General features: G+C 37.8%; 1 protein-coding gene across 1 annotated transcript in view; it reads left to right on the forward strand.

Annotated features, from left to right (window-relative positions):
• Positions 1–873: 873 nt before the first annotated feature.
• Positions 874–16,274, forward strand: part of LOC107082732 (MAM and LDL-receptor class A domain-containing protein 1-like) — a 23,294-nt gene continuing 7,893 nt past the window's right edge. Inside the window, exons 1-20 of the mRNA XM_015371542.1 lie at positions 874–994; positions 1,507–1,630; positions 2,042–2,171; positions 5,857–5,935; positions 6,022–6,174; positions 6,688–6,813; positions 6,931–7,143; positions 7,222–7,341; positions 10,296–10,457; positions 10,558–10,649; positions 11,195–11,362; positions 11,557–11,736; positions 11,827–11,935; positions 12,534–12,653; positions 12,784–12,883; positions 13,062–13,221; positions 13,910–14,024; positions 14,133–14,276; positions 15,177–15,364; positions 15,692–15,857. Of these exons, the coding sequence (XP_015227028.1) occupies positions 937–994; positions 1,507–1,630; positions 2,042–2,171; positions 5,857–5,935; positions 6,022–6,174; positions 6,688–6,813; positions 6,931–7,143; positions 7,222–7,341; positions 10,296–10,457; positions 10,558–10,649; positions 11,195–11,362; positions 11,557–11,736; positions 11,827–11,935; positions 12,534–12,653; positions 12,784–12,883; positions 13,062–13,221; positions 13,910–14,024; positions 14,133–14,276; positions 15,177–15,364; positions 15,692–15,857 (2,707 nt within the window). The 5' untranslated portion in view covers positions 874–936. The remainder of the gene's footprint in view (positions 995–1,506; positions 1,631–2,041; positions 2,172–5,856; positions 5,936–6,021; positions 6,175–6,687; positions 6,814–6,930; positions 7,144–7,221; positions 7,342–10,295; positions 10,458–10,557; positions 10,650–11,194; positions 11,363–11,556; positions 11,737–11,826; positions 11,936–12,533; positions 12,654–12,783; positions 12,884–13,061; positions 13,222–13,909; positions 14,025–14,132; positions 14,277–15,176; positions 15,365–15,691; positions 15,858–16,274) is intronic.

A 16,274-nucleotide genomic window follows, 5' to 3' on the forward strand; every position in this document is an offset into this window, starting at 1 on the left:
GGTGGTGAGGGTTACAGGGGCGAGAAACACAAAAGTAACGCAATAGTTACTTTTACCAGTAACTTGTTACTTTTATTGTGGAGTAACTCAGTTAGTAACTCAGTTACTTTTTGGGAGAAGTAACTAGTAACTATAACTAATTACCTTTTCAAAGTAACGTGCCCAACACTGGTAGTTATTAATTGCATTGATTTCTATATATCTTAGATTAAGGCTGTTTTTAAAAAGGGATGTGAGAACATGTAATCCCAGAAGTTACTTTTGTGAAATAGAAGTTCATTTTGTTTTTTGCAGGCTTCTACATGTCTGTGATGAATCCAAATACTGCAGAGTTAGAGACAGCTTTGCTGCTCTCACCAGAGCTCAATTCTGCAACAGAGATGTGCCTACGCTTTTGGTAGGTCAAATACTGGCAAAACACTAATTTTCTACACAATAGCACAAATCATGTTTTAGCTTGGGTATAAATATACATATACATACCTATTTCAGGTACATGTTGCCTGCAGAGGCATCCAACCATCTGTCCGTGCATGTACTGAGAAGTGGGGACCTTGGCGATGCTCTTTGGCACCGCTCTGGATTCCCTTCTAAAAACTGGGAGGTGGCCGAAGTTACAGTGTCCTCTCCTGCACTTTTCAATGTAAATGAAAGTATTTATAAATGAAATGTTCAGAGAGGGTGTGTTTATAGTAGCTTGTATCCTGGGTGAGATTTTTACTTTTTTCCACTTCCAAAAATACTGATCCTTGAGAAGTTGTTCTTTTATTTCAGGTAGTATTTCAGGCTGTCCACGAACCTGGCATGAACGATACAGTAAAAATAGATGATTTCTCTATGAGGGATGGGGCTTGTGCTCCAGCTGCCAGCTGTGACTTTGAGTCTGGACAATGCACTTGGGTCAATGTGCAGAAAGAAGATGGACATGAGTGGGTCATGTCCCAGGGAGGATCCCATGGACCACCGCAGGACCATACCACTCAAACCTCAGATGGTAAATCCTTTGAAAAGAGCTTAGATCCTGAAAGGGAAATCAGTAATTAAGAACATAAAAAAAATTATAGCATACCAAACTGTATTTTGAATCTAAGTAAATACACGTTTTACAATGTAAAACAAAATCAGTGTATCTTTCAAGCAGTCTCTCAATTAATATTTTTACAGTATAATTACAGCAAAAGTCTTCCAGCTGTTCCAGGACCTTTTTTGTTTTGGTTATGGTTTATTTTCTTATCCCATACATAGGGCATTTTTAAGTGACTTCTTTATTTTCATTTTCAAGCTTTGCCTCTTCAAGCCCCTGTAATGAAATACCTTTAGCCTACATTTCTTTAGATAAAGTTATCTATTCAACCTCAGCCAGCAGATTGACTGTATATTGAAATAAAATTTCACATATAAACAGAGAAAATGTAGTTTTAAACATCTCAATTGATGACTTATGATTTATCACAACATACAAATTCAATTTGTTTTTCTTAGTTTCAATCTTCTGTTTGCTTATAGGTTGGTTTTTGTTGAGCTCAGCACTGCACAGCAGCCAGCCGAGTGTTGCACAGATTGTCTCTGAATGGATCCAACTGGAGAACACCCTGTTTTGTCTCACTTTCTGGTACCATATGGGCAGCAGGTAAAAAAAAAATAGCATCACCCTTTCAATTTTTACTCTAGAGTGACAAAAGTATACGAAAGGACTTCATTGTGTTATTTAGTTTCGTCATTAACTTCCACAGGAAGCGTGAACAAAAGTCATTTAGTCATGGATCGCCTGCTTGACTTTGTGCAAGACTAAGAGTTTGTGTGGCAGAGTTCAGCGGACTATTACTGATAATGAACCCATAGAGAGTTTTACCCCACAGACAACATACAGAAAACGTCAGCATCGTTTAACAAACGTTGTTTCCTGTTAGCCATAGCAACATAAGTGTTTGTTTCACAAAAAAAGATGAACAGGAGCTACCTAAATGAAAATTTTGGAAATATATCATAGATTATTTAACTTTGCACTAATTTAATAAAATCTGGTTTCAAATTTTCTTAGTTATTCTGGCACACTACAGTTGTTTGCACGTTCAGACCCAGCGGAGGAGACTCTGATATTTCACGTAAACAATAGTGTCAACAGCTGGACCAGATTCTCTCACCAAGTGGACATGTCCAAACCTTTTCAGGTAAACGGAAAAAAAACACACACACACCTGCATTCATACTCCTTGAACTTGCTCATTGCATTTAGTTGGGATAGTATTTAATAAGTCTGCACAAAGTATTGCAAACATGGAGAACTGAAGGAAAGGAAAATATGGCTCTCAACGTTGTTAAAATTGTTTAAATATAATCTTGTATATTTATTAAACCAGCCCAAAATTATATTTTTTAGAACCACAATCCGCTGGAATTAAAGGGTCATTTCTTTGAGTAAATGCTTCACACATATAAAGACATATGACATTCTTTTATGGGAAACGCAGAGAGAATTGCAGAACAATTTGAGCAGAAGTTTGGTGTGAACTGTTATTAGGCCGTTCCAACCCATGATTATATTTTATTCCATTTTATTGAACTATGACCTAGGTAATTGTTTAAGGTTCTCGTCCAGGTGGAACATAATCTACACCCCAATCTCATTGTGGCCTGAAAACTTAAATTCAGTTAAAGTCTGCTTCTATGGTTTTGCATTAGTTTACTCCATCCATCTTACCCTCGACTTGGACCAGCTTCACTGTCCCCGCTGAAGAAAGACACCCATGGTATATGGGTGCCAACATATTTAAAGGTGATGATGGTGTGTTCAAGGTATTTTGAAGGCTTAGTTTTTTGCCACGAGGAGAAATTTGCAGAGCAAAACGGTTCAGCTTTGGTATCATCTGACTTTTTCAACTTTTTGGGCATACAGTTGGTGGCTAATTACATTCTTCTTGGTTTGCTCCAACGTATCCATTGATACATTGGAATAAACAAATGCAAGTTGTACAGCAATGTTATGAGAATAAAGAATAGTGTGAAATCTTTGCAGAGGAAGAGCGCCATGGCAGATCTAAACAATAGATAATGACAACATTATTAAATGAAATTGAATAGTATTCCCCTGTGCCAATATATTTGTATTATTTGTAACAGGAAGGTGTCAGTGAAGAACCTAGACCTTGTTCATGAGTATGTTGCAGATACAAAGAAATTATTTCTGTGCTGGTAGATTTCGGTCTTAATGGAAAACAGCCTTCTGCCTCAGGGTAGAGTGTGTCCAGGGTCAGAGGTGTCAGGTGAAATCTGTTCTGCTTTGCTGGATGTTCATGAAAAGAAGGAGGATTGCAGTCAGTCATCCCCTATATGGAGCGAATAATAAGCTGAATTCTGTCTTTGTCCCCTTTGGTGGCAGTTGCTACCAGATGGTGATGGAGGAGTAGGGGGTGGGAACAATGATGGTGGAAGTTTATCTTCTTTAGGTAGTACATCCTTTGCTGTTCATTCTTGATGAGGAACATGATGTTCAAACATATTCTTACCCAGGCCCATCTCCAAGAGGAACAACCCCCCAACTGGGCTGGCAGCAACAGCCCTTCTTGGCATCCTGCTATAAACCACACACCCACTCCCACAGGCAGCAGATCAGGTAGCTAAACTGCCGAAGGGCCCAACCCGCCTCCAGTGAGTCACAGCCCTTCCAGGCCCACACATCCATACAGTCCTTTAATACCCATGGGTGCCAGGCATTTGCAGCCCAGGTAGACCGTCCCCCTAGGCCAAGTACCCTTTTATCACTTTTATTTCGGCCTGTATTCAGGAATGGTGTGTGCCATCACTTCATCATACTGATGCAGAGTTGCACAGGGGATGGTTTGATAGGCCCTGTGAGCTGTGGTGTAGCAGTGACCCAAAGTTGTTTCCTCTCTTGTTGAGATTCGATAACATGTCTTTACTGCAAGAATTGTTGGCTGAGGTTCCCCTTGTCATTTAGAAAAAATTAAAAGGAATCCAGGTTTCTCTGCTCCACAAACAGCACTTTGTCAGCATGCACTGCACTGCATGAAAAGTGAGATTTTCGTCCCCGTAAACTCCCGCAGATCTCCCTGATTTTCGTCAGTTTCCGACAATTTGCAACTCGCGCTTGTCGCCGTTTGTCAGTGCCACAAATTGTCGGGAACGGACTCTGACGTATGTGGAGAGCGATCAGCTGTACTAATGGCCCTAATTAGCATATGAATGCAGCAAACCCGCGCGGCTGGCCAGGTCTGGCTTGAATAACCTACTCAGTATTGGCTGAAACCACTATTCTCAAACAAGTAAAATCGCTCGTGATTGGCAGCAAAACCACACGTGGCCACGCCAGGCTTTAATTTTCTTACTGAGTATTGGACGGAACCACTTCTTTTTAAACAAGTAAAATCGCTCGTGATTGGTTGGCATATATATATATTTATTTATTTATTCATATATTTTTTCATTCATATATTTATTTATTCATATGCTGTGTATTTATGTTATCCTACACTACTACACAATTATTAGGCTACCATCAAGGACATGAATGAATTTATACAGGAAATGAACATTTGCCAGGAAGCTAAATGAGGCAGCCTACCTCAGCATTGTTCCTGACCTTATGTCCTTATGACCACAGTGTACCAATCTTCTGATGGCTACTTCCAGCAGGATAATGCGCCATGTTATAAAGTGAATCATCTCAGACTCATTTCTTGAAACTTTTCCACTTAAGTAATTGTGAATTGAGCATATTGACAGAGAATGTTTTATTTTTTTATCTTAAATGCAAATTTTTTTTTAATAATTACTGCTCTAAATGTATTGCTCTGTCAGCTAAAGATCTGTTTTGGTCTCTATACTTTAATTAAATAAATCAATTCAAGCTAAAATGTAAGAGTCTATACTGAGCCTGATCTCTTTGTATCACAGATTTTCTTACCTTTTAGAAAAATGTCACTTGGGGTAAAACTCCCCCTGCAACCCTGATTTGCATTTGTATAGCTCACAGCATGTTCATTTACATGTTAAAGCCTCCCCTAGAATTCCATGGTGGGGAGGCATGGGGGGAACACTGCCTAAGAAAGCCCACGTCAATTTCTGACAATTTACGGGAGTTTTCGGCGATGCCTGCAAATTACCGTAAACTGCCGTTAACCTGAACTTACACGACAATCTACAGTGCCGCATATTGACGAAAATCCCACTTTTCATGCAGTGCTGTGAGTCATCCGTATTGGCCAATAGTGAAAGGTAAACACCAACCAAGGTAAATGAAGCAAATTCAGTGGAAGGGGGGGGGCATCAAACATTTTTTCAGTTAATAACAAAATATTCCAGATTAGGAGAGTCGCACTGTCATATTGGTACAACAGCTGTTGTTGATGTGAAAATAGTCCCCTCTGCAGGACAGTTATGTTTCATGGTCCACTCATTATAGCTGGAAGCCAGAAAGAAACAGACGATGACTTTAGGTTTCCTATTGTCCCCCAGTTTTTATAGTTTGCCCAGTTTGTTGCACAGTAAATGCACATTGAGGATACATTTTCTGATAGTGGTGTATCGAACCTCATATGACAAAGGGCCATTAGCTGGTTAGGTAGTTTTCTTCTTCTGTGGCTCTTAACAACGTAAGCTGCCCTTGAAAAAAACATTTAATTTCATTCCAATGATGATGGAAAAAGTAGAAAATAAATAAATAGCTCTGGGAATTACAACATAAAGCACAAAAAAACAACGCAAGACATACCTAACACAGCCATTATATGCAGCCCCATCTTGGGCCCATTGTGTCATGTGACACACTTCAGATTTTAAATAAAAAACTGTTTGAAAACCATGTATTATTTGTGGTGTTTATATTTTCAACCACAGCTTTTAATTGAGGCAGAAAGCAACAACAATGGATTTATTGCCATTGATGACATCAGTCTCATGCAAGGCCTTTGTCTAGGTGAGGATACTAATATTTTCTGTCTTTTACTTATTTTAATTTAGAAGTATATTTTGTGGTTAATACATTTCTTTGCTTTTATGTAGAAAATTACACAAGAGGATTTGTGGGCTGTACATTTGAAAATGGCACCTGTGGCTGGGATGATATCAGTGTCGGTCAGGCTCAGTGGGTAAGAAGAAGGAATGGAACAGAGAACAGTGGACCCTCTGTGGACAACACACTAGGCACTGAGCTGGGTAAGGTTGTCAGACTCAAAACTGGAGAACAGCTACAGCTTAATGAAGCAGAAAGAAAGTGTGACTTATAGCCCTAGAATCAGCATGACTCCACAGTACATAAAAAGCTGTTTCCGATGTTATGAGTGGTTTGTTTGAAAGAATAAAGAAGCTGAATATGAGTTTTTTTCTTCAGTTTCCTCTTTTGTGCACCAAATGTTAGGAATGCTGGGTGTTTTTGGCCGCAATTTCCTCATGCTTACTTGAGCTCAGATTGCGCCACTGAAGTGCCTGTTTTGAACAGGAAATACCTCCTTCTTTGATGTTTTTCAAAATCTGCACCACTGAATTTGAGCTTTTTAGGGTTTTTTTCTTGGATTCAAAGATCCTCTTCTACTGATTCTTTCAAATATTTCAAACAAATGGTGCAACACATCAATATATTTTCTTGCAATATATTTTCTACCCTCATTTTCTTGTTGCATCGTATCTCACACAAGTTTGTATATCAAACTGAGCTTTTGGTGTTTTCAGGTTGGTACATGGGGCTGGAGGCTGATCGCGGGGAAGAAATTAGCCCTGCCACTCTGCAAAGTCTTGAAATGAAACAGGCCAGCTCCACCTGTACACTACACTTTTACTACAACATTTATGGAACTGGTACGTGTTATATTTTATGTTGTAAGTGTAGAGATGAAAACCTTTGTAAAGATGTAAAACCTTTGAAATACAAAGTTCTTGGATTTCTATTTGTAAGCATTTGTGGAACTGTTTCAGACTCAGAGCTTAACGTGCTCATAAAAGATGGTTCTAGGATCACCAATTTGTGGTGGCTAGCTGGAAACAAGGGAAATCTGTGGCAGCATGGCAAGGTCATGATTGGCCGGATCCCCCAGGATTTTGCCCTCCTGTTTGAAGCTTCCAGAAACTTTAATGAACCAGGATATGTTGCAATTGATGATGTTGACTTCACTAATTGCTCCCTTCCTGGTAGGCCAGTTTTTATTTTGCTTTTGTCTGTTCAGAAAGTTAACTTTTCATTAATTTTGAAGCTTTGCAATTTTGCAGAGCCCCAGTTGTGGTGTTCTGAGAGTACATTCACATGCAACAACAGTGTATGTGTTGACCTTAACCATGTATGTGACTTCAGTGATGACTGTGGAGACTGGTCTGACGAGATTCACTGTGGTGAGTTATTGCAAATGGTGTTGATAAATGGTAAACTACAAATGTTGTTTTACATTTCCTTTGAAATCCATAAAAGTTTGGAGATAACAAATGTCATATGAAATATTTATATATGTGATTCTGTAATGAAACAGTATTGTCAGGAAAAAGTAAGCAGCTAAATTTACTCTAACTTTAAATAAGAACACACTTTCACATGGAATCAACCATTTGATACAGTGGCGTAGCAAGCTGCTTTCCACTGCTATTTCCGATTTGTTTTGCTGGTGGATATAACCGGTACTTATATAAGACAAAGTTTACTGGTGGCTTCCTCTGGGTTACTGCAGTTTCCTGATCATTTAGTAAATAAAGCCAACCCGTTCTCTACATTGCAACATCAGAACAGAACAGCTCAACAACCCGAGAGTATCTAACCTCAAAATATACAAGCGTCCAAGTTGAGGCAGTGGGTGCATTTTTGACTCTGAAAACATATTCAGTGGGAACTTAGCATTAGATCAGGCCTAGTACCTCGGAGCCACCGAGATCAGCATCATGGCCAGGTAGTGGTCCTCCAGTGGTTCCTGAACCGCCAGGAACCTTGTATGACTGCATGATGGTACAAATAAAGCACTGTCCTAGATCTTTTCCCACTTGTCATTACTAACCTGTTAAAATCGACTTTCCCCACTCAGAGACATACCCACTGAGAAGTCCACATCATTAACAGCAGCTCTATATTCAGGAACTTGGCATTAGAGACACCAGGATCCTTATTTAAATGTTTGCCGAGGGTCAAAATGGGGGACATCAAATCCTAGCTGAAACTGCTGGCTAATATAGTTAGATCAAACAATAAGTAAAATAAGTGTTACTTTGGTGTACATGTTTACCAAAGGTTTTGACTCCATAATGATCTTGATCCCCTACCAGTGATGACATGTTTAGCTGCATGTTGTCATTCAAGCACTGGTTACCTAGGTAATGTCCTGAAAATGATGTGGGCTACATTGATAATTGGCATACTTTTTGGGGAAAACGTGGTCTAATTTGGAGAAATGACATCCATCCCTCTTTGGATGGTGCAGCTTTTCTCTCTAGTAATCTGGTCAAATTAATTGTCCTCCGAAACCCTGAAAGCCCAGGGTGCAAACCAGGAAGCAGAAGTGTAGTTTATTACATATCTCTGAAGCTTCTCTCGTGTTACTCACCCAAAACCCCATCCAGACGTCTTGCTCACAGCCAAAATCAGATAAATTGGGGAAAAAAATCCCAAATGAGTACTTCATGATTCTCTGATTAAAATCAAAATGAGTCCAATTGTACAATAATTTTAAATAATTCAATATGATTTTATTCAACAGAAGATCGTTTTATGTTTAAAAGCTTTCACATGTCAGGTTCTAGAATGCTCTAGTAGATGACATTTACTGTTACAAAAAGCCATTGTGTATTATGGCTTTGAAAGCTACTAAATCGACGTTTGTCTACAATTCTGTTATGCTTTCTATGGTAAAGAGCAATACTTTCTAATTGAAGAGAATTGAAAAAGTTGGCTTTCCTCAATTAGTAGTACTTGTCAGTAAGAAACAAAGCTTCACTTTTAAAATCTTTATATTTAATCTCCTTTTTTTGCTTGCTCCGGTTTTATTGTCTTTTAAGTTCTCTTTTTTGCTTTCTTGTTGATGGTGAAACAATTTCTTGTGCTGCTGCTGGTCCTACATGGTGGCATAGTAGTGCAAACTTTCAGTTGTTTGGTTAGCAGGTGTACAATGTAAATTAGAGACATGAACACAAACATAAAATAACTCAGACGAGTGAAGATGTTGACATATTCTAACAAAATGTATCTGATTTTTATCGGGGATAATAATACACCAATAATAAAACATAACGGTATGTAAATACAATCATCAATTTAGGGCAGAAAAAATAAGAGCGATATTTACACATTGTCCCTTTAACAATATCTTTGACTTCAAAATGTGCATAGTCCCTTATCTTCATACTGAGGTTGTTGTGCTAACACATGGCATTGATTGAAAAGGAATAACTGTATTTTTTAACAACCCTGTCTTATCTGAACATATTTTAGTAACCTTCAGAATGACTTTAACAGAAGTATAGCTTTATTGGTCATTCCATTTCCCGGCTCATAGCAGTAATGATTTTATTTTATTCTTTATAGATAAGATTGAATATTAAAAAAACAACATCACAATTTTCAGCCATCTCAAAATAATTGTTTAATCTCTTGAAGGTGATAGAACATATTGGATGTCTACAGAACTGTTTGAAAACAGTTGAGCTTTTAGAGTTAGCCAAATAACTTATCTAAGTCTTTAGCTTTTATGTTAGATCCAATTCCAACCAAGTTAAGGGAAGTATTTCCTCTGGATTTCGCATCCATTTTAGATATTGCCACAAAACAGTCTTAAATTGTAAGACACTGAACCTTGGCTCAGTTTTATTGAAGATGTTTTGACATCCAGGGGTCTTTGTCAGTTCTGTTGGCACGCACCAGGGCAAGCCAACACATCCAGATGTGGTTGCCATGACCCGGATGACTGAGAATTTACACAAGCATTTTAGATGTGATTTATCTATCCCTATTGCAGGGATATGTGTCATATGCTTTTTAGGTAGCTGTCACTAAAGCTTTACTTAAGAACCCTTGTCTTGATTTGAAAGAATGTTCAATTATAGACCCATTTCTAATCTCCCTTTCTTATTTAGAATTCGTTCTTACCACTGATATCATGATGACCTCATTCAAGTTTTAGAGTTCATCATGGCACTGAAAAAGGACTTGTGAAAGTCATTAATGATATTCTCATGGCCTTTCACCGATGTGACTGTATGGTCTAACTGAACTTTCTCAATAAAGTGCATTGATATTTTGTGTTGGTGCAAAAATAAATAAACTGAATTAAATTGAATTTGATGTGACTAGCTACTCTCTGATCATTCAGAAAATCAAGGTGTGATGGAGCGTTGTAACTTTGAACATGGCCTGTGTTCCTGGGCTACCAGTGATGTAGACACACCAGGAGGTGAATGGACACGCCACAAAGGTGAAGACGTTTGGCCCAACCATGGCCCCCCAAGAGATCACACCCTAAACTTTGCCACTGGTATAACAAGCTTTTCACTGCTTCTGATGATTGCTGTCACAACTAAAGCTGGTTTTAATGGTTCATTTGCACTTGTATTCTATGATTTTTCTGTAAACAGGTCACTATGTTGTACCAGGAAGTCATATCACTGAGAAGGGTCAATTATCTGAAATTATTTCAAAGACACTGTTACCAAGCTTTAACTGCACTGTAAGTTTCTTAAACCATTTCTTTATTTAAGTACAGATACTAAGTGGAGACAAGAATTCCAAATCAGTAGGTCATTTTTTAAATATAATTACTTTACAATTGGCAAAATTATTGGTTCCCCCTAATGATCACTGTAAGTTTACATTCAACCTGCAGACAAATGTGGCCCAAATCCGATAATGTTTGCGCTAAAATGATTCAAGTGAGATTTTTTTCATGACTGTGTAAACAGGCCAAATCACATGGAATCTGACTTTATCTTGTCTGATCTGGGCCACATTTGTATGTGATTTTATATAGATATAGTTCTTTAGGAATCAGACTGCAGTCGGAACAGCTAATAGACCCATATCAGATTAGTATGACTATGATGTCACTTGAGGAATATCCCTATCTATCTTACCAACATACAAGGTATGAAGTATTTTAAGGAAGAAATAAAGAGAAAAAATACATAGAACACTTACAAGTCTGCAGCAAAAGGGTATCTTGGTTTCCTGTAGGATTTCTTATCCATTTTCTTTTTCTTTGTTTGTATCTGATAGGTGAGATTCTTCTACTTCAGCTTGAATGATGGTTCTGCTCAACTAACGGCCCAGTCCAGAACACTGATGTCTGGAATTAATGACAAAATGCTGTGGATCAGGGAAAGTTCTAACAGTTACAGCTGGAAAAGGGAAGAGATCACTTTCTCCTCCTCAGTCATTAGCAAGGTCTGTGGGAACCAACAAAATGGTGTCTTACATTCAAAGTTTGACAGAAATTTTGTGACATACTGTATGCATTGAGAATCAATAAGAATAGTTTGAGAACTTAAACCATCATTTTTTACTGATGTTTTAAAGAGTACTATATATTGACATTTGGAATAGGATAAAAATGTTAAGAATATATATATCTCATACAGGTTGCTTTCAGGTATGAACTCGGGGCAAGTCAAAGAGGGCTTGTTGCACTTGATGACATTTCTTTTTCCAAGGAATGCATTTTTGACCCTGAAAACGGCAAACTACCTGAAACATTGCCCACCTCTTCCCCGCATACATCCCTCAATACAGCAACGACCACTGCTGTGAAGCCATGTCAGGTAAATTAAAAATTAACAAGTGCACGTCTGCCTTGACATTATATATGAAACAAGGACATTTTCTTTATATATTTATATATTTTTCTGCAGGATAATGAGTTTTTTTGCAGGCTGTCTGCTGGAAAAGTTTGTATTCCAGCCACACAGCAGTGTGATTATCATCTAAACTGCCCTGAAGGAGAGGATGAGGATGGCTGTGGTAAGCTTTTAAAATGCATAAATCTACAAGTTACATTATATTGTTCTGTAACTTGCCTGAGGGGTTCTGATCAGTCACTGAATGAAGCATGTGACCCAGAGCAACACTTTACAGGAGCCTAAGCTCCCCTTAAACACCAATGAGAACTACATTATAAGTTGTTTTTAGACTTAGACAGACTTTATTTTCAGTTTGTATACAGAGTGTATACAAAACAAAATTACGTTCAGTACAGCTCTCATTCCACTGTAAGTCAAAAACACAGATATGACACTCACCTAATGAGACATATTTGAAGTTCTCTAATGTGGAGTTTAAGGGGGGAATGTGTCTTAAGGAGTAACTCCATGCATTGAACAGTGCACTGAAGAATAATTTTTCAAAACACCTTAAATAGAAAATAATTATGTTTGACTTCATAATATAAGTGATGTTATCAGAAAATAGTTTTGTTTATTCTAGGTGTTGTTTTTTTTTAATACAGATACATTTTCTCTAAAAAAACAGAAAGGTTGCATTGTAATCCTTATAGTCAGTTTGATTTATGAGTAAATATCAATGTTACTACTAAGTATTTTCTTCTGCTGCTCTTTTTTAGGCCCATGTACATTTGAGACTGATCAGTGTCTGTGGAGTGATATCAGTGACGGACCAGCTAAATGGCAGAGACAAAAGGGTGCTAGCACTGAGTCCCCTGAAGCTCACACTACCCAAACTGGTGACCTTTTTAATGTATTTTTAGATTGCATATTGAATCTGTCAGTTTTAAGTTTAAATTGTTAACTGATTCCTCAGTATTTAAGTCAATTAAATGGTGTTGCTTACTTGGTTCTTTTTTTCATTGTCAGGCTTTTACATGACAGTAAATCTCAGTTTAGGCTCCACTCAAACAGAAGCAAAACTCCTCAGCCCCCAACTCCCACCTTCATCCCCCTACTGTCAACTTCTGTAAGTTGTGAAATCGCTAATTTTTTTAACAGAATTTTATATAATAGATAACTTGATTTCATTGTATGAATTGTGTAACACTCCCCTCCCAAGAACTCCTGTCTCTCTGTCTCTGTCATGCAACCCACCTCCTAATCTGACATTCTTCTTCACTTCCTTCCTTCTTCAACACAATCAGGTTTCACTTCCCCATCAGCATGGGGAGCACTGGGTCACTTAGAGTGCTTATGCAGCAAGCTGAGGGTGGTGAAGCAATCCTGTGGTCACGCAGTCACAACACTGTCTCCCACTGGACCTCAGCACATATGCCTATAGGGCTGTTTCAGCAGCCATACAAGGTGGTTATTCATTAACGGTTTCTCCATTATATTTAGGACTTTGAGTTTTGAAACTTTCAGGAAGTATAAGGAAAGAAAAACAAAACAAAAAAAAACATGGGAAGAACATTAAGAACAATCTGATTTATATTTCGCTACATGCAGAATTCTCACATTGCCCAGCATGCTGCACACTATATTCAATGAATGGGTAAATGTATGCATTGCTATAATGCTTGTTTCTTAGGTAAGCTTTTCATTTGTCCCCATACAATACAGTATTAATAGTGTTTTTAATTACATGTAGCTACAGAATTTACATTAAATTAGCAGATTTCTTTTTTGTTTCAGAAAGTTAAACTGAAATATGAAAAACAATTTCTATACTTTTATCTTGTTCATTTTTGTAAAAGATGAAAATCTTAATGTATTATTTTATGATGATATAATATTTCATGTCAAACTCTTTGACATGTTTATGGATATGAAATGATGAAGCACACTACACTCTGCTTAATCATTTTTTTCTTAATGTTATAGATATAGAAAGTACATAATCTGTTTTGAACAAATGATTAGAAACAGGATAAATCACAATAATTCTAATTTCTCCCCATTGAAATTTTAAACGAAGCTAAGAAAAGTATGACATTTAAAAAGGAAAAAAGCATAGATTTTAAACATTTTTGTGGCTATCTGTTTTTTTTAGATTTGGTTCAGTAGCATAACTAAAGAATCAGGGCACATTAGTTCTACTCAAGACCATGTTGTTGGAGTGGATGACATCTCTTTTATGAACTGTGAGGCAGCGTATAAGCCACCAGGTGACTATGGTTCCAATAAACTTCCTACTAAATTGGGATATTTGTTGTTTTTTTCTGTGCATTAATCAGAACGTTTTAATTGAATTAAAACTTTTTTTTTCTCCCCAGCCCTGTCTTCCTATAGTTGTACTTTTGAGGATGGCTTTTGTGTTTGGGTCCAGGGAGCTGAAGATGAGTTAGACTGGTTCAGTTGGTCAGGTCCCACTGAAACCCCCAACACTGGCCCTGCAGGAGACCACACCACTGGAACAGGTTGTTACTTTGCCAAACTATCAGCGATCAAGTTCAACTTATAAAGTGTGTATAAGGAAAATATTTTTATTGTTGGCTAAGAAAGAGCTTGTGTGACCGAAGTTGACATTTGTAGAAGTTATGTTTTACTTTAGCAGCATATACATAATAAAGCTACGGTAGTAATTAAATTACCTGATTACAGAGAAAGAAACACTACAACAACTTATGACTCAGCAGCGGCAGTTCTTACACAAGTGCCCTGGGTGAACTTGGAGTACTCCGACTCTCCTGATGTCAAGACTAATAAAAATATTCAGTTTTATGTTGTTAACATCAAATTTTAAAACTTATGTAAAACGACAATGTATTGGTTTTGTCCTGGATGACTGCACTAGCATATTTCTCCAAATGGGCTGTAAAAAATGTAAAATGTTAAATACTTTGAAAAAAGAGATCATTTAACATAGCCCAGACCTAAAAAAAAAAAATTTATAATGACACAATCCTTCAATGTAGAATCAGTTTATAAGCTATGAATCAGATATCAATTTCAGTGTCATCAGCACCCTAGGATTTACTATAGTTTTTTATACAGCTTGTAGTGCGTACAACATGTGGTGGGATTCCATTCCAATTAAATATGCAAATAAGATATACAAAAATGCTATCTTGTTTTGCAACCTTCAGATCTGTCTGTTCTCTGTTTGGTCTTGTGCTAGCCCTTACTATTTGCGGCTCACAAACGAAAGCAATAAAGTCCATATAAAAAACATCTGCCATGAGGAAAGTGAAAATGTTGCAAATTGTTTTTCCTCTACAAATGCAAAGTGTTGTGGAAACTGTAGAGTGCTAACTACACAGATTATTGTTTTTTAACAAAGGAAAAAAGCTCACAAAGGTTTCATATTTATTTTACAGGGAAGTACCTTTACATCGAGAGCTCCCATCCAAGTGGAAAAGGAAACACAGCCCAGCTAATGTCTCTACTGCTGCCACCAGCTGGTCAACAAGGATACTGTTTCACATTTTGGTACTACATGTTCGGCGCTACAGTCGGTTCATTGAGGCTGTTTCTGAAAACAGTTGATTCATTGGACAAAACACTGGTAAAACACAAAATAGATCTTAGAATCTATTATATATTATACAACTTTGGTCTTTTGTTTTAAATGCTGAGACTGTAGATTATACTGTATCATGTATAGCCTGGAAGACAACCATGCAGTCGGTTGAGTAATATTGAGGCTGTTTCCTTTTAATTTTCTTTCTGTTAAAACAAACTTCTCACAGTTGTGAAATGATGATTGCAAAAGTATATTTTTGCATGGTACCATAGGTCCAAGCTGCTTAGTTTTAGTAAATACCTCCGGGTTGCATAAGCCTCCTCACATCCTCAATGTGAGAAGTGATTCAGCCTTCTGTCTTTCCTGTAGGTGTGGCAACAATCAGGAAACAAAGGGGATGAGTGGTTGCTGGCTCATAGCCATGTGACCCTGCAAAGAGTACACCAAGTGATTCTTGAGGCGACTGTGGGGGGAGAGGCTGGGGACATAGCCATCGATGACATCTCATTTATCCATGGGCCATGTCCTGACTCTGGTAATAAAATTCTCAAAAACATAATAGGATTTATCAGTTTTCTTTTTTTTCTATAATATAAACACAACCCATCGCCGCAACACAGAATTGCAACACACTTCTGTCCACTGTCTTCTACCCCTTTCCCACTGGCCGAAAAACATGTTTAAACCCTGGGAACAATTGACTTTTAGTGGCAGTGGGATCAGCTCACTGACGCATGTCTATCCGGGTCAAATGACTCGGCAAGCGACCCGTTTTAAAATCGCCTCATCTCTGACCAGCATGCTGTGGAAACACCAGAGCTGGGTTGACCCACTGATTTACGTGATATCATTCAGCGCAATGATCGAAGGTCAACACACCGTACAAGTCGTGTCTGATTAAGCAAACCGAAACAATTCTGTTTACATTCGATAAACATGGCGCAGCACTGGT

The sequence above is a fragment of the Cyprinodon variegatus genome, unplaced genomic scaffold, assembly GCF_000732505.1.
Source record: "Cyprinodon variegatus isolate N-32 unplaced genomic scaffold, C_variegatus-1.0 Scaffold60, whole genome shotgun sequence".
NCBI lineage: Eukaryota > Metazoa > Chordata > Actinopteri > Cyprinodontiformes > Cyprinodontidae > Cyprinodon > Cyprinodon variegatus.